We start from the raw sequence: 19,871 nt of genomic DNA on the forward strand, positions 1-19,871 counted from the left end.
TCGGTGCATCGCATATCAAAAATCAAAGCCACTGCGAAAATGGATTCTCAGAATTCTCTGATGTTTAAACACATTATTTGACACTCATATGAAGCCAAAGCTCTCCGGGAAAGATGTGTTTGGCAATATATCAAGCGAGATGAATTTATTTATTTACGCGGCTCATGAAAAACGAGGAAACTAACAGAACAATGGACTTCGGCTGTCGGAAAAGTTTACAGAGTGACTCGCTATGTTGAGATACTAGAATTGTGACACCTGTTCACATGGTACACCAGCTGTACTTGTTCCACGTGGAACAAAGAACCTTTCTCTATAAAAGAAGCGACTGTAGGTGAGTCCAACGTAAACTGTGATCGTTGGGCGAGTGAAGAAATTAGGAGGTTTTATTTCTGATAATTAAAATCGTTGCAAGCTTCATTTTGCCATAATCTAGCTAACGGGGATCCAAAATGAAAGTTGCAGCTAAAATGTTTCTTTTCTTTCGCATTTTTTTAAAGTTCGTTCCATTCGTGGGTTCTGTGAGTATTAATAATTATTACATACATTAATGTTAATTAAATACTATTGATGTAATATATTCACTTTATTCGATACATGCATACATAATTTAATCCCGGAAGGGATAGCTCTTATGTTATTGAAAATACACGCGTGCTGCGGAAATGATGTTAACATAACATATATTTTCATCTATAAGACTATGCCAGTTGACTCAGCAAAATTTTCAAAACAATATTTTTTTCTAACGGGGTGTTTTCATATATTCTTTTATGGTTTAAATTTTGTTTTCTTTTTTGTTAAGGTTAGATCAATCACACTAAAATTCAAGGGTTGTTCACGAAATGCGAGAGGATTGTAAAAAACCGATGTAGCAAGAAGATCCACTAGAGAAAACCATCGCAACTATTCATTGCCATTAATTATGCTGGTTTACCTGGACGTTTTTATTTCTTTACAATTTCATCATTTTATTAGCATTTATAACTGAATTCCTTTCTGTTACATGTACTGGGTGAGATCAAATTCTTTTTGTTAAAGTTCATCATAAACTTCCCAGTATTCCTTCCCTGGTCACTAAATTATAACGTAGGCATTTCGCAATAAATAATGATCAAAACTTGCATTTAAAATTGTTCAAATAACATACAGACGTAACCATTAATATGTGAGCTCATTCACTGCTTATTAATCGTTATCGAGGATAGATTGCATTCTAACACGGTTTATATTAAATAAGGTGATACAATTTGAACGATTATCTAACTACACTGAAACGCTGACTACAGGCGTTAAAAATGCGAAAATACTGAAGGAATATCTGAAAATTCCTTCCTATATTTTCTTAATAGCTTAATTTAATAATTAAAAATAACATTTTATATATATTTACTGATAAAAAGAAAGAAAGTAGAAGCTAACTCGGTGTCAGGGGATGAATATTTCTTGAGGTCTGCACAAACTCCCTAAATCATCGGCTAACGATCATTTAGCCCCGATCGAAAAACAACCCACGGTTGAACATGCCGAGAACCCGAGACATAACCCAGAGCGAGTGTGACTTTAGTAAATACTTCTTTGGAATAGATAATTGATTTATATTTTTAAAATAATCTTCAGAAACGGGGTGATCATCTTTATTGATCAACGCAAAACCATATGGTACTTTATAGGTTTCCATACACAATTCTTGAAACTCTGCACAGGGAATATCGCAAGAAATGAAATCAATGTAAATATTTTTTGTATCGATGAGAGGTAATTCGAATGGAATTGATAAATTGTAATTCGTTCAAATGGTTTTTCTTGGTAATATGTGATAGTTTTGGGATAAGTTAAATGAACTACAGTTATTGTGTCTTCCGCGGGTGTAAAAACTATCAGCATGGGGTTCTGATTCTGTCCAAATCAATATCATCAGAAATGAACAACTTTTGTTCCGAGGAACTTTGTCACTTGGGTCAGGGACAGAAGCAGTGTTCTTAAAGTATCAGATTGCACATTTTTGTTTGCGTCTTTTAAGTAAGTTTTCTAGATATACATCATTATTGCCATTTGATATCAGATTTATGGTATAAAATTCAGATCATTATTGACAATGAATTCAGATTTATTATAACCCTTATCGAAGGCGTTCGTCAGCAACTCATATTCAGGCTGATGATTTGACTTGCGAAAAAGGAAAAGGTTGTTGAAATCAATAAAAATTTCCAATTGAAATGACTTTTTTCCGCAGTTCGGTCTCTCAATTATGAGACACTTCAAACTTGGAGAAGGAAATGCAAAATGGTTCATAGGTTTATTTTTATTATCATATATCCACGTATGGAGCATTTCTTAAATTTTGATTTCTAAAATAATTTTCAATGTTTGTTATAATACATTAACTTGAAATAAAAGCTGATTTATTTCGTTGGAGAGATGGCGAATATCACCGTGAATATTATCAAAATTGATCTGCAGCTGAATGATATTTCCAGAATTGAACATCATATCTCTTCGGATGTCTGTGATAGGGACTTAGATTTTTATAATAAATTTTATCAATCTTTTTCTCCTCATATGCTACCTCGAACGACAACAGCGTGTGAATGAACTACCCTCTTTATAATTACTAATTACTCTATATTACTCAACATATTACACTATATTTTTTAATATTTTTAATCGGTTCATCACACTTGACTAGATGAAATTAATTGTCTTAACCGAAACGTAAAAAATACATTATGTAGAGTGAATTTATAATCTTTTGATTATCAATTATTTCGTATGGTACATTAGCTCTCATTTTTATTAATCAAGATTATAAATGCATTTGATTCCTGCGTTTACTTACTTCAATATATATCGTTTCCACAATTACAACAGAGTTCTCGTTACAAGCGAACGCTTGTTCCAAGATTGATTCTTTCTTCAATTCTTGTAAGTCGTTCAGAAAACTCATTTTGCTTTCTTTCTACTTTTGCTACATCATTCATGTTGACATCTGCCCTTGTTTCAACACCATCAATACATGCCTTTATTCAACCTGAATTCTCTCTAATGATGAACTCATGAAGCTATATAAGGTTACTTTCACGATAAGTTAATATTTTATTCGGTTCCATGTTTTCATCAGCTTCATTTTGTAGCATCAATTTAAGTTGATTAATTTCATTCTGATTTGATATAATATCTCAAGAAAACTCATGAAATATATGTTACAAATATACAAACATAAATTAGCAGATGGTATTAATTCGCGAGCATTGAACCACTTTCGATATAGAATATTGGTTGTTACACTGATGCTTGAGTTAGCGAACCTTATTAGTTAAATCTTTCATTCACTTTAAGATTGCTGGTTGCTGCAGGCGTTGGATTGAAAAGGTGTAGTTGACTGCTCTTATTAACTAAATCTTTTATTCGCTTTGTAATTGCTGGTTGCTGCAGGCACTGGACTGATGAGGTAGAGTTGACTGGTCATACTAGGTAGATCTTTTATTTAATTTATAATAAAATTATTGCTGGTTGTTGCAGGCGTTGAACGGAAGAAGTGGAGTTGACGGCTCTTATTAGACAAATCTTTTATTTTCTTTATAATTGCTGGTTGCTGCAGACACTGGAGTGATGAGGTAGAGTTGACGGGTCATACTAGCTAGATCTTTTATTTAATTTATAATTGCTGGTTGTTGCAGGCTTTGGCCGAAGAAGTGGAGTTGACGGTTCGTATCAGAAAAATCTTTTATTTGCTTTATAATTGATGGTTACTGCAGGCATTGTACTGAAGAGGTGAAGGTGATGGTTCTTATTAGCAACATCTTATATTCTTTTCTTAATTGCTGGTTATCGGCGGGGCGGTAGGTGCTGGAACTGCGGAGGAGGAAATTTAGAAACTAAAAATAGTGCTATAGCTTAAAAGTACGCATTATGGTTAAAAAATTATATTAGAGAAAAAATGCTAATCCTGACATTGATGTGATAACATCAACATTGAATTTTCTATTACCAAATGTTAAAATGTAGTTAAACTTCAAACAAACACTAATGAAGCCCTCAAATTTCTTTCGGTGTGTAATTTACACTCAACATATCATGTAACTTCTTATCGTGGATCCATTTAGCGGCTGTGTTTGGGTGATGTTTGAATAAGTTGGTGATATATTTTGTTTTCTAAGAAGTCCATACAAGTAGAGTGACAATTTCGCTTCATTAATTTAACGATCCATTTCAATTTATTAGCATAAGACATAGAAATACATATGTTTTTGGCTATTGCTATTTGGATGGTTGAGCTTCGTTTTCCCAATAAGTATTCATCATAATGTTTTTCGTAGAACTGATTTAAAAAATATCTATAAAGCATCTGCTCGTTAGGCAGAGACATGTTTTGATTTCATTACACTCTATCGGAACCTTCATCATAATCATCACACATAGCAGCAGATGGGTCTATATATTCAATTTCATTATTATTTTCAACTAATGTTCAAAGACGCGCAACAAGCATTGTTCCGGGCTTGAAAGGCAAGTCCTATGAGGAGAGATTAAAGATTATGAAGCTTCCAAGCCTCAGTTATCGACGTCTGCGTGGGGACCTCATTGAAGCATACAAGTATACTCATGGCTTATATACAAGGTCCCAGAAGTATTATTAGAATTTGAAACAAGGACCAACACCAGGGGCCACGGCTATAAACTAAAAAAACTGCGTTGTAACACATCGATGCGACAAAATTTTTTCTCGCTTCGAGTCACCGACATGTGGAACAGCCTCCCTGATAGCATCGTTGACGCTCCGAGTATGAACGCCTTCAAGAAATATGTTCAGTCTTAAAATGCCTAGCAAATTACGGACCAGGCAATAAGTCCAGCAGCTATCTCAATCAATCGTCAGCTATGGAAAGATCGGTTTCCAAAGGCCGGACCCCTTGTGAACCAAGTCATGAAAAGTTCAAGAATCGGCAACAGGCCATGGGCCTATTTTCTTCAATGCCGACACTTCTATTCTTCTATTCATAAATGTTTTTTCTGCAAATTGTTTGTTTCCTGCTGCGTTTCTATTATTCCGCCATTTTTGAAATCGAAAATTTGTCTTATCTATAACAGGAAATTTGTTGGGATTGGTGTTCTATATTCTGTGATCAGTTTTTTCATAATATCATATGATTAATCGCATTTATCTATCATTGATTTAACTTGCGTCATATCGCAGCGCGCATTTGCCAGTCTTTCTATTTCTTCAAGTGAAACTATTCTTTCCATCACTTTACTCCTTCAAATGCTGAGGCCGTTGATGAGAATGAACTGGAAGCTAGAATGAACTAAAAACTCATTAGAAATAAGGAAAGCCAAAAAATTAGCTAAGATTTATTCAGAACAGTTATTCAGAAAAGGAATATTACTATGAACCTGGGTGCGGAATTTCTTATAATTTTTTATCATCCAAGCTTATAAATTCTGTATAATTTTTAAAAAATTACAGATATTCTAGATTTTTTATTATATATTTTACGGTTGTAGATAATATTCTAATGGACACTAATTGATAGCATGGGTAATATCTGTCACGAGCCGTGGGATATTAAGATATTAATTGTACATCAGATAATATTCTATTAGTAAAATTTGTGAGCTTAAGGGTCTACCCTAAAAGTCGTAAATTTGGCGTTTTTCGGTTTTATACTCATCTTAAAGCTGACATTCTGACCTATCCAACGGTACCAAAATCATCTCTGTACGTTGATTTATGCGTTCACGACAGATCCCGCAAGGGTGGGGGGTGGTGGTGTTCTTTAACATTTAAGATACGGGGAAATTAGCTGCCGAGCACTTTAAATAGTGTCTGCTAGAGCTGCACTTCAGTCACCCGCCTGGCGTCGTATGGGGTGGTGTGCATGCAGTCGTTCCCGCCATCCTTGACTAGAACTAAGCTCCAGTAACGTTTAGTTTTGTTTCCTTGCTACATTGAGTGCCTATTCCAATGCGCGCGGGACTTTGTCGGGCTCTACTGAAAAGTTAACTTATTGTCACTGCAAACCTATCTCCTTCTAGAGTTTTGAAGCTACATTAATGAGAGATATACCGTTCGAATCGTAAAGACCATAACTATCGAGTAACGAAGCCCCTTTTTAGATTTGTGCATAGTTTGGGTTGAAAATTGGGGGGAAGGGGGGGAGAAAATCAGAAGAAAATGAGAAGAAAATGGGGAAATGCGTGTAAAAAACTAAGGTAAAAATCGAAAATCGGACTGTGTTACTCGATTGGTATGGTCTTTATGAATCGAATGGTATTCTTTCGATGCTGTAGCTTGAAAACTGTAGGAGGAGATAGATTTTTAAAGTACCCTCTTTTTTACAGTTTTCTATGGATTTCACGTTTCCTATGAATTTTTCCGAAAAAATTATACGAACAAAATATGCTTGTTTTTTTGGTTTTACATATATGCGTGAAGTTTCAGAAAGATCCATTAGTAAATGTGGAAGTTTTTCTGGAGGGTAGACGCCCCCTTAAATTCAAACAAGTCTGAATACATGAAACGTCTCTAATAATAATTTTACAGATATTCTGAATATTTTTTGGTATTTTTTTATGTGATTGATAATATTCTAATGGACACCAATCGACGGTATTGTAATATCTGCCATGAGCCGTGGGATATTAATATATTTATTCCGCAAAAGATAATAATATTATCTAATAAATTTAGTAAATATTCTAATAATGAAATTTGGAAGATTAGACTTGCACAATTACTGCCATACAAGAGCGTCTCGAATATTTATTTTCAGATACTCTAAATATTTTTAGACATTTATTTTCAGATGATTGATAATATTCTAATAGACACTTATCGACGGTATTGTAATATCTGCCATGAGCTGTGGGATACAAGGGACGTCATGGCTTAAATAACCAACCACAGGAAATTCGTATAGTAAATAATTCACCCCATTAACTTGCTATGAAATAGAATGGAATATTATTTAGCCATGGTAACTACGTATGATATGAAAAATCAATGACTAATTAGCTAGTCCTTCAATTAATGCAACACTTCTGTAATTATATATTGCACTAGAACAAAATAGGACTCACCTAGTTCAACTTACGGATGCGGATTCAACTTACACTCACTCTCACATCGTGAAATGAAGTAATCATCTTGTTACATGTGAAGCTTCTTCCACGGAAATTACACTAGAAGTTGCTCTTCTTACATGAGCGGATAACGTAATAGGAATAGAATAGAAGTGTCGGCATTGAAGAAATAGGCCCATGGCCTGTTGCCGATTCTTGAATTTTTCGTGACTTGATTCACAAGGGATTCGGCCTTTGGAACCCGATCTTTCCATAGCTGACGATTGATTGAGATAGCTGCTGGACTTATTGCCTGGACTGTAATTTAATGGGAATGATTGTTATGTCTTCAACGAAAGGGAATGTGTTAGCCTTGTTAACGGTGCTGAAAACCTAGTGAATGTCTATCAGACGGATGTGTTGCGTTCATACCCGCATTTACAATGCTCAGCCGTGTAATATTACTTCGAATCTTACGTGTGATAACATACCCTTTTCTTTCACACTTACTCAGGTGCATCAGGTAACAGTGGCGGTAGCTCTGTTTGTATACTATATGTGTGGGGCTGCCATTATCGCACGTATTTCAAAAATTTAAATTAATTATGCATCCCAAAGAAATATCTTCCACAGTGACACTAGCTCTATGTTATGTCCCGGGTTCTCGGCATTGGGTAAAATGTGCAGGTCAGCTGTGGCTACAGGGGATTTAGGGCGTTTGTGCAGATTGTGATGATACACTCGTTTTATCCCCTACTCCTATTCTTCTAGATCTTGTCAATAATTTTCAGATTAAATTCAATTAAGTTGATTGAATACAGAAAACTAAAACAAAACAATATTACCATAGAACGCCATTCAATCGCGCTAAAGTTCGAGCGAAACCTAAATTTTGATTTCGAAATTTGAATTGAATTTGTTGGACTGAAGCTAATCAAAATTTCAACCAAGTCATATCCAGTTTTTCAATGCCGCTCAATTTTCTCACAAAATGAAATAACAGATCAGATAATTTGTTGAACGCGATATAGAGAATTTAAGATGAGAACTGAATAACCATTATGTATTTAGGGTACCGACATCATCCGACCGACGATAACTGAAGCCGTTATCTATAAGGATTAGGCTTGTCTATCCCACATTATACAGCTTCTACACACATGACCTCCCACCACCACTTTCCAACACAGATTACATAGCATTTGCAGACGACATAACACAAATAACAGGACGCTTCGAACACAACTATACTGCACAACAAATACAATACGCCATCCAACAGATAAACATATTCGAAAAGAAATGGCTAATTAGGACCAATACTACCAAGTTCAAAATCGTCCCCATCAATCGACAAAAAACATTTGGCATATTCATAGACAACACTAACTACCCATACACGAACAACGGTAATGTTTTAGGTTTAAAATTCACAATACATGGTTTTAGGTCACAAGTAACAGTTAGGAAAGCAAAAGCCCTTACCAAATCTACATAAAATGTACAGATTCTACCACCGCCCTCCAAATATAAAACGTACTCTATGCCTGACTCTTGTTAGGTCAGCTCTCATTTATCCCCAAATACCCATAATACCCTATCCAAAACAGCAATATCCCAACTGCAGAAAGTCCAGAATAAAGCACTGAAATTCATTACAAACACACACTGGTCCGACTTCATATCCTCTCAAACACTACACGAACAATGCAACATTTCCACAACAAACACAGTCCTCCACCAATATGCACTTAAAATCTGGACCACCAGCAAAAGATGTGATCCCCAACTCTTCTTCAATCAACTCTTCAACTTCAATCAACTTGCAACTTCAATCAACTTCAATCAACTTGCCCCCACACGCCATAGCAAGGCAGCACCGGTTATTCCATAGCTACAAAACACTAGCACTAGGTCGCCCACCTCCATCCCTGTACAAATAAATACACAGCAGACCATGCAGCACCCGGACGCATTTGTTCTCATCACTTTTGGGTGTAGCTGGTCCCAAAACAACACACATCGTCAGAGACACCATCGCGCTGACGGGCTGACGTGACTCACCGAAAGTGACGTACAGTAGAAACGTGACCGAAAACCTAGGACGAAACCAACCCTCAACCTCCCTCCAAGTCTCGAGCGACCGCCTTCATCTTCATCATCAGCAATCATCATTAGCATCATCACGTCCCCCCCTTTGTCACCATATCCATTACAAAATACACAAAAATATAATAATAAAAAAAGCGAGAACGCATGTATATATGGAAATAGAGAACCACCTCCCTCCCATCACGACATCACCCATCTTCCTGAACCATCCAAAGCCCCGACGGTTCCCAACCCCTTGCCCAATCCCAAACATCCCTAATTACTTTTAATCGAGCAAATCACGCGCAATGCGTCTTTTTATTATCTCTGTAAAGAATATGGCTCTTTGTTCAGGGGATTGTTCAGAATGAAAACTCGTTGTGGATTGTAACGGTTTCTGAAAACAAAGAATGAACAATCTGAATACAAAATTTAGGTTATATTCGAGATTATAAACAATATAGTTCAGCAAAATTCTTTACAATCTCCTACTGTCTTTTTCATTTCTCCTCCCTCTTTCTGGCCACTCTGCGCCACCTATTGGTGCTCTTCCTCTCTTTCTTAGTGGCACTGCAACCAAAAACAAGCTATCCATCTGATAACTACCGGATTTGAGATTGTTACGGACTAATTTTCACGGTTCCAAATTTTCGTGTTGTATCATATTTACGTGTATCATGTAATTATTTTCACCAAAAATTTCAGTATTCAATGCTTCCTATAACTTGAGAATGAATGTTGCTACATTTGAAAGGTCGTTGATGAATTAAAATAACTTCCTTAAACCTGTATTTTGATCAACCAACGTCATCTGAGGAATATTGTTCGACCTTGAAAATTTAAGCAACGAATTCTATGGTCACTAACCGGCCTAGTTTGAACAAGCTAATTCTGCCATCTAATACTAATACTCGTATTTGTGAACATAATAATATCATAATCTTCCATAGGCCCCTCCGAATTATGGAACTTCAGGTGAAGGTCTAGTGAGCATCGTGATGGGAGGTGTGGAATTTTCACCAATGACATTAAACCAAAACGCGGCCACGAGGAACATTTGGTCAAAATCTATTCCGTGGCCAATCGGAGCAGACGCAATGGTGGTGGTTCCCTACAGGTGCGAAGGTGAGAAATTTAATGAAACTTAGAAGATTAACTATGAAAAACTAACATAATTTGAGCATTGAAACAGTTATTGCTATGGTCAAAGAAACGCAGTTATTTGAACCCCATAGAAGTTTGGGTTTCTAACTACAATTCTCTACCTGATAAATTTTTCTATTCGCGTGAACTTGCACTGACTTGTTAATCTTGATTTTTGGGTGAAACATGGATTTATCATGAAAAAATTTCTTTGGATGGAATAAATTTCATAGCCTGCTGAAATTTTTTTTATTAGACTTTTATAAACTTTTTTAAACTTAACTCAACCTCTGTTCAAAACATAGGTTGATTACCGACATTTTAATGTAAATTTTTATTAAAATTTATGTAATTTCAGTCCAACAACATGTAATGAATTCGAACAGCAACACTAATATATCTCCATGACAGAGACCAGGCTGGGATGTTTTCAATAAAATAATTATAAAAAATTAATATGTCTACTTTAATTTTCTAACTTTTAAACCTTGACATGATCAAATGCCTGTCTCAGTGCTGAATTAGATGCGTAATAAATAGATGAGTCTAAACCTAGAGAAGACAATAATTTCCCTAGCTACGTATACTTAGTGGACAAGAGCTGTAACTATTAAAATATAATTTTCCAATTTTATTCATTTAATTTTTGTTAAGGATGATAAATGATGGAAAATTGCACGCAAACTTATTCCCTGGAACTTGTTCATTTCACAATACCATAATACCGGACAGCCAATAGACAATAGTACTGCTTTCGTTAGGTGCGGTCAACTTGACGCGCTTGGAGCCGGCGCTGAGGTCCTGGGAGAAGGAAACATGTGTGAGATTCCGTGAGATGGCAGCCAGTGAAAAGCTTCACGACACCTACCTCCTCATTAGAGCATCCACACACTGCACTACCGCTACACTGGGCATCAATCCGAGTGGCCCGACTACTGTGGACATATTTGATGCCTGTGGGGTATGGCTGTGCCTTACAATTATAATGCGAACCATGATGTTTGGCAAAATCCAATTTCAACCCAACCTCATTAACCTATAAAAAATAATAATGCGCTTTTCGCCTATCTTTAATTGTCTCATACGGTATTTTCAAGTTCTTCCTCTTTCTTGCCGCTCAGTGTCACTAGTCTTTTTTCCCTTCGTTCCTGCTCCCGGTGATACCGCCACAACAACAGAAACATCTCGTAACACAGACATTATAAATGGATACGAAGAACATATACCATCAGAGTACTATCAAAGGGCCGTACTATCAAAGTAATTTGTAAATTCCTACTGCCGTCCCCTAATCACTGAAAACGCAACCAATCACAGACAAGAAATCGGCCGCTACGTGTGCTTAGTTTTGATAGCACATAAATTTGATAAAACGGCTCTAGAAAGCTATATGTGGGTTGGTATTCATGTTAAAAACTAATTTATGCTTTTGAATTCATCAACTGGTCCGGACTTTGTAGTTAGGGTTATGAGGCTGCACAAATTTATCGTAAAACTTATTAAATCGCAGATGACTGCATGTGGGTAAGTTCATTGGTTAATCATATTGATTAAATAACACAATTTGATCAATTATATATCATAATATTATCAATTATGCATTATCAAATATTATATAATAATAGAACAGGAATTTTATTTCAAAGCCGACTTAAAGTTCTTGTGAACTGCATGGAGGTACAGAAACTAAATACAATATTCACGTTTAACTAGTTGATTGACGTGGTTTCGGCAAAATTAATCTAAACCTTCTCTGTTGAAGTTGAAAGGTTTCTTCAAGCTAACGTAGAAGAAATCAAGTTTATGCACTCTGCTGAATACTTTAGTGCAGCAGATTATTGCCCTAAATGTTCATCGATTTTTTTTTTACATATGGGATTGGAACCCATTTTCTTTTTGGACATGCGGTGGATATCGTGTGAAATCAAAAAATGATCTCCTGCCATTCAAAAACTATTTAGGAATACAATTCCCAACTGGAGCTCTGAATTAACAGGAGCGAAAAATTGCGTCACAATAACTAGTTAATTTTTAAATCAATGCTAGATGAGATATTTAAAATTGAATGTAAGATAATTAAGTAAGCAGGCATTTAGATCACTGGGGCGCTCTATTCAAGGATAAGTCTTAAAAATCAAAGATTCCGTCACGGCCATTACGCAGACTTACATATATGTCCCATTTTCAATGTACCTGCACATGTGCAGATGCGTAATTTGAAATTAATTTATAAATTTCTTGTAGCTTTAGTAGTGGCAATAAAAAAAATTGCTTCCAAGTATACTGATAACGAATGATTTAGAATGAATTTACAACCTTTAGCAAAGCAAAGGGTAATCGAGAAGTTAAGATCACCATGGAGCAGCGACCCTATCTCTTATTGGTACCATTTAGGTGCTAGAGAGGTTGGCCTCTCTAGGTTAGTTATTTAGGTGCTAGAGAGGCTGGCCGCACTTGTCTTAGCATTAATGAATCAGGCGTTTTCCCACCGCCAATTGTATTCAGCCGCTTACTTCACCCTTTTAGGCAGATTTTTTACCAAAAATTTGAAGATTGAATGACACCCGAATTATGTGGCTGATGAAGCAGTTCCTGAACTAATTCTGCTCAGCCGCCGGAACGAAGTTTTAAGTCGAGTGTGACAAGCGCCTTAATTAGACACGCAAACAATTCTTGTGAATGAGCACGCGCTTATGCGAAGGAAATGCGAGAATTCTAGCAGTCCCTAGAAGAACAATATTTATCGCAATTCGCAATATATATTCTTTTAGATAAATGAAGGATCTCGGTGGGCAATAATAGAGAGTGGCGATATTCATTGCGCGATTTCGGCATTTACTTTCGCATTTATGAAAGTAAATGGCGAAAATCATGTAATATTAAGCCGCCCTGGGGATCACAAATTTATTGCCTGTTATTCGAATAAAATCGTCTCAATCATGATAATTATCATGGGTGACGACTGACGCGAAAATAAAAAATAGCATTTACTGCTGAATTCATAGAGGTTTATCGTAGTTGTGCTCTGCGGCCCAGCAAGTTATCAGGTACCATATACTGTATATGCGCACCCCACATTCACATGAAAGTAAACCAGATGCTAAAAAGACTCGTATGTATCTCGGCGAATAAAATCGGGTCAACATGGCCACGTCAAAACTAACATCCTTAAATTATATTGTTATTATGTAATCATTGAAAAATAATAAGTATACTCATTTATTCCAGTACGGAGGCGTCATCCACGAGCTTGGCCACGCCTTGGGCTTCATGCACGAACAGTGCCGCAGCGACAGGTTTGTCCGCTGATTGTCTATATCGCAGCAAAAATTTTGATTTATTTATTTATTCATTTATTACTTATTATTTTTGGTAACAAACTTTTATGATCGGTTAACCCATCAGGCCCCGAACATTGAAATAATTGAAATATTATGACTATACTTCGCTAAATAAAATTCGGTATTTACAATATATCGAATTATTATAAAAGTGCTTGGTGGCATTTGTTTCCCTTAAAAAAGTTAAAAACCTCTCGCCATGCCGGTATTTAAACCAGCAAATAACGAAGAATTTAAATCCATAATATTTCATCTTAACGCCAGAAATTAATCATATTAACAGAGAAATGGAAGAATTAATCCATTAAAATGTTCGATTATATTTCAAGAAACAATTGTGGAAAAATATTTTCGGATAATTCGAAAAAAATGTCAAGCAAATTGTCTACCTTAAGCTACAATTACTACTTTCAAATGCTTTCTGTGAGATTTTGTTAAGTTCTGACATAATGAATGAGCCTTGTCTTCTTATTTTGTAAAGATAATTTTTGACTGCTTTTCGCTTGAAAGCAGAAGTGCTTGTATATTTTTTATGGTTCCCTTCAAATTTTCAACGAGGTTTATGTCAGCTGATTATGTAAGCTTTTAAGACAAAAAAATAATTCATCAGGTTCTACGTTTGATAATATAATGCAAAAACAATTGGTCACCGACCTGCAATCCTATAGTCGTTTCCTGTATAAGAGGAAGCAATATCTGCCTCGAACACTAAAATGTGCAGAAGGCTCCGATGGGCTTAATTGAGCAAATATCGATATGAGCTTATAATCGTAGAGTAAAAGTTTGCAGGTTCAGGAAACATTTTGGTTTACAGGAAAGGGCAAAATCCAGTAAAAATTCCGCGAATCGTTGATGACGTTCCAAGTAAACTCTGTCTAGAAATTCACTATTCTCGTACAAGCAAAATTGATCGATATAATTGATACCCAGTTACAAAAACCTGGATTTCTCAGAAGTTGAAGGCATATTTACTAAACACTATAATATAAGAAGCTTCACTGATGTACTCGTTTGCGACTGCTAATATAAATTTCTTTCAGAGACAAGTACGTGATCATTCATCTTGAGAACATCAGAAAAGGGGTTCCTGCGTATGAGTACTCCCTGAAGTCCACTAATAATTTCGACGTGCCTTTCGACTACACATCCATCATGCTTTACTCTGGCGCCGTAAGTTTATTTTATTTGTGAGTGTGAAACTTAACTCAAACTTAAGCTTAATTGTATTATTTGTACTCGAAATTATGAGCTTAAATCGACAAAATCATAATTTCAACATCTTGTTTGCTTCCCGCATTTTACATTGAAAATGCTAAACGTCCATATTACGTCAAATGAGTCAGATTTACCAACATAAATGCCTCATATCCTGACAAAGTTGCAGTTAAATATTGATATATTCGATAATTTATGGTAAAAATTTTCCTTAGAATTTTCAAAAATATAAAACAAGTTAACCATCAAAGGGAGCGAGAGGTTGAATATCACAAAGGTTTTTTTTTTTCATAAAATTCACACTTCTGTCACTGCTGATTTCAGCACGCAGATATTTTGAAAACAGTGGAGTAACTTCATATGAATGCTCATACTTGTTTCAAATACTGCTCTCTGCACAAGTCGGTATATCACGTATAATGTGTCTTTTCAACCAGAACTTGTCTATATTTGCTTCTTCTGAACCATCGTCCATCAAATATTGAATTTCAAAAGAAAAATGTAACCAAATGAATTTTAATGAGAAATGTTTTTAAGAACTGGACGCTGAAAGAGGTGGCACTTTTTACGAGCGTAATTATATTTTAAGCCATGAGGTATTTTTCACAATTAATCCAAGTAGATCAGCAACTAATAAAAGCGCGTTCTCTCAAAGCTTCCTCAATTTAATTTATTTTGACCCGAAATTCTTACAGATTTTGCTTGAAAGATCCCCTAAAATTGGCAAAAAAAAGCGGATCCTTGCTTGTAGAGAAATTACCAGCAAGTTCCTTAGATTTTCACAACCTTATAGGTTTTGAGCTGATATTTTTCCAGAAAAAGAAACATAATTTGGTATGATAATTCACCAATTCAGTCTGAGTGTGTTAAAAATTGTAGAAAAAAGTCTTCAAATATATCTGCTGCTTATAGATTTAAAATATAAATGACCTATGCTAAAACCTAACGAGGTAATTGAATCCATCTTTAATTTTTATTCTGCAATCGCGCAGCTTTCAGTTTTCGCTATCAAATTCCAGGGAGAGAATGGGACTAGAGTGATGGTTGCACGGAATCCTCTCTTCCAAACCGTCATGGATTACGCACAGTATCTCCCCACTGCCACACCGTCATTCATGAACATAAAGACTTTGAACAGGAACTACAGATGCGACAGTAAGTGCAGCGGTTGCGTAAGATTTTGAACAGGATCGAACTACAAATGCGGCGGTGAGTGCAGCGGCTGCGTTATCACATCAAAGATAAAGCTATTTAAGGCCCTGATTGAGAACCGCGAGCCTTCGCTATGAATGTGTTTAAAAACTAGGCTGGCTATAGGCTCCACTCGTGAATGAGATGGCGATATAAATTTTTCCATGCTCGCCGAGCTATTCATTTATAAACGGTCGACAGTTACAAAAAATATGTAAACCTTGTATTAAAAGAGTTATGATGAAGGTAATTTCAAGAAACTTTGAATATTAATGTTCACTAAGTCTGCGACTTTTACACTTTTTTCGAGGTGACAACGGGTTATAATTTTTATTTCTCCACTGAATGGTATACTCGGCATTCCTTGATCAGCCTTTTTCTTGTAGATATTACCTACCAAAAACTAGTTATGAACGAGCATGCTGATACGTGAAGGGAGAATCTATATATTGGCTAGGCGTCGTGGAAAGTTTGAGGGGAAACAGTAGTCGTAAATCTCACCTGTCAGTCCACGACGGGTGGTCCGGAGAAGCGGAACTCAATGAGGGGGCGAGGAATAATACGTGGCCATTGGTCGGCCGCGACCAATTAATTCTAGCCGACCGCTGACCATTACTTGGCCACCTGAAAGCCGCCCATTGCCCCATAAAGGGTGCTCGGATATCATTTTACAAAGACCACAAGATCGTGAGTTGAAACTGGCCGAGCTAAGGACAGAACTAGGATTTCACACCGTTGTTGCGAATGCCTCGCTCTCAGACTTTGCGCAGTCTGACTACCAGCCTTAAGGCTTGTAGTCAAAATGCAGCGAAGTCTGAGAGCGAGGTTTTCGCGACCATCGTGTAAAATCCTTGATTTGCCCAAAGCTCGGCCAGTCGCTACCCTCGAGCTTGTACTCTTTGTAATATGATATCCTAGCCAGACCCTTCTTATCCGACCGACGATAACTGAAGCCGTTATCTATAAGGATTAGGCTTGTCTATCCCACATTATACAGCTTCTACACACATGACCTCCCACCACCACTACCCAACACAGATTACATAGCATTTGCAGACGACATATCACAAATAACAGGACGCTTCGAACACAACTATACTGCACAACAAATACAATACGCTGAAGATCGAAGAGGGTGGTTTGGCTGGTGGTTGGGTAACTTGGGTTTTGAGTAAGATTTTACAGCAACCTTCCCTCTTCCCTAATTAATTGATGGTCACGTCTAGTGGGGTTGTTGTAAAGACTGCGAAGCTCAGATAGTTTATTGGGGTTGAAGAACGAAGACGCCGACCGACCAACACCCCTTAGTATAGATGTTAACACGTCGACGTGAAAAAGCAAAGTGATTCTACCGTGTGGTTCTAGCTCTGTCCGCTAGCACGTTCTAAACGAAAATCACAACTTTCGAGTGATCGAATTAAATATGAGAAGTATTTTGTCGGATATCGAACTATATTGTAACTCAAAAATCATACGAATATTATTAGTGCTAGAAAATTGAGAATATCTCTCGACAGAATGTTTGCATGATTATTCACAAGTTAAATTGACGACATAGGAAGTAGTTGGCAAGTTTCTAGGTAATTAAGTTGCGAATAGCTTTAGAAATTGGTGATTAACTAGTTTGAATAGTTAATGAAAATAATTACGACATTCACAATAAATGGTAGCGCGAGTTATGATCGAGTCACTATAGAACTTCCCCGGCGAGAACAGAGTTCCGTAGGAAAATATTGAATAGGTTATACAATGACATTCGTAAAATTAATGCACATTCAGAAAATCCATATCTTTCATCCTGGTACTGAATTAACTGAGGCTAACTGCAGCCTGTGTTTTAGCAATACATATAGGATAGAGAGTTGGCATCATTGGCATAAAATCGAGATCATTGTTAGCAAAATCGTTACCGTTCAGACATAGTACATTGGACACGAAATCATGAATTCGTAGTTTTGAGGAAGAGGGTGGCTTTGATGGTGGTTGGGTAACTTGGGTTTTGAGTAAGATTTTACAGCAACCTTCCCTCTTCCCTAATTAATTAATGGCCACGTCTAGTGGGGTTGTAGTAAAGACTGTGAAGATCAGATAGTTTATTGGGGTTGAAGAACGAAGACGCCGACCGACCAACACCTGTATCAGTGAGGGCCGTTAGAATCGACATGACAAGAACACAATGAAATAACAATATCAAAGAATACAAAACACAATTAATAACTCAGTTATGACAGCTACACTGAATAATCCGTTACCTAATAGGAATAGAATTCTAGCGAAAACTTACCCCTTAGTATAGATGTTAACCCCACGGCGTCGTCTAGAAAATGACTTAGCTAACCAACGAGCGATTGGCAGATGGTTCTCCACTGGCGTTCTTACGAAATTTTCACAATATTTTTTGGTACGATTTAACATAAAATATTTACGACATTTACTAAACTTCATCATTCCGTAATTACACGAGTGTTATTCGTGCTCGAAAATTGATGATTAACTACTGTATATTTTATAATGGTTTAAAGTGAAATTGATGAAATCCGAAATACGTAATCGTGATCAAGATAATTAAGTAAAATATTGTTACAGAGGTCGATAATCACGAGTTTGAAGGCTAAATAAAATTAACTATGACATCCAAGAGAAATACTAGTGCGAATCACTACAGTTTTATCTTAGATGAGGGAGGTCAAGGGATGACCGTCGTCGATTTCAGTTTGTGAGCAAGGCAGCTAATAGACATTTGTTGGCATACATTGTGTATGGCGTTAAACATCAGTAAGCTTTAAAAACGAATGCATAGACATTATTCTTTTGGAAACGCGTATGAGGAGGTAATTAATAGAGAATCGCGTGTTTGAGACGAGGTAGCACCGATAACGTGATTAGAATTATCAGTTGAAGTTTTGGTAGGTTCAACCGAGCCATGAGTACAACGGAACACGGTTAAGCAGAGCTTGCTTCATTTTGTTGTAGGGTTCTCTCTCAACCTGTTCAAGTTAGGTTTTTAAGGTAGGACGTCAAGTTGCAACAGGCATGGCATGGCGTTAAATAAGGTATGGGATGCCCGATTGCAAATGTCAGTCAACGGAGTGAATTAAGGCAGAAAGGACAAAATAGTTGCAGGCAGGACAATCGTTTGCACTAATTGATAGTGGGGCGTAAAATCTAGCCGTACAACAATCATGTTTTTCTCTTAATGTAGTTGAGAGCACTTTCGTGATCTATCAGGAGATTCATCGGTTGAGAGACGAGTTTGGTAGCAATTTTATGAGAGCGAGGACTAACGAGGACTAACCGGAAGCTTTTAGCTTCATGCATTTTCACAAATGCAGTGAGAATGGTATTACTTTAGATTAAGTGCATCCAAAAAAGGTGTTTTTTTATTATATGTTTTTTGGGCTGTAGATAAAGCATAAGAAATCCGTTTTTGGCGGTCGGCATATATTTGGTCGGCATGGGTCACCGAGGCTAAGTTAAAAACACTATAAATCCACGGGTTTTACGTCCACGATTTAGCTTGCATTTTATCTTCATTTTTACTCGGGCTGTGTGAGGCGTAGAGAACAAACAAATATATCATCAAATAAAACGCTTTCAAATGCACCTTCCTGTTATAAAACGAGTTTAGGTTAGGTTAGATTAGGTTAGGTTAGGTTCATTCCCAGATCGATCGTTTTCTATAGAAAATATATAAAAAAATAAAAAATCGGTTTTCCGATGCCGACCGCCAAAAACGGATTTCAGATTCTTTATCTACACCCCAAGAAACATATAATTAAAAAAACACCCTTTTTTTGGATGCACTTAATCTAAAGTATTACCGTGAGA

The 19,871-nt window shown here is 36.5% G+C and overlaps 1 protein-coding gene across 1 annotated transcript; it reads left to right on the forward strand.

Annotated features, from left to right (window-relative positions):
• Window positions 1-478: 478 nt before the first annotated feature.
• On the forward strand, window positions 479-16,831 carry LOC108680154 (astacin-like metalloprotease toxin 5). The gene is made up of 7 exons (XM_018168924.2): window positions 479-521; window positions 10,104-10,278; window positions 11,058-11,257; window positions 13,525-13,592; window positions 14,678-14,807; window positions 15,872-16,007; window positions 16,803-16,831. The coding sequence occupies exons 2-7, from the start codon at window positions 10,152-10,154 to the stop codon at window positions 16,829-16,831; spliced, it is 690 nt and encodes a 229-aa protein (XP_018024413.2). The 5' UTR covers window positions 479-521; window positions 10,104-10,151.
• Window positions 16,832-19,871: the final 3,040 nt, after the last annotated feature.

Source organism: Hyalella azteca, unplaced genomic scaffold, assembly GCF_000764305.2.
Source record: "Hyalella azteca isolate HAZT.00-mixed unplaced genomic scaffold, Hazt_2.0.2 contig1821, whole genome shotgun sequence".
Lineage (NCBI taxonomy): Eukaryota > Metazoa > Arthropoda > Malacostraca > Amphipoda > Hyalellidae > Hyalella > Hyalella azteca.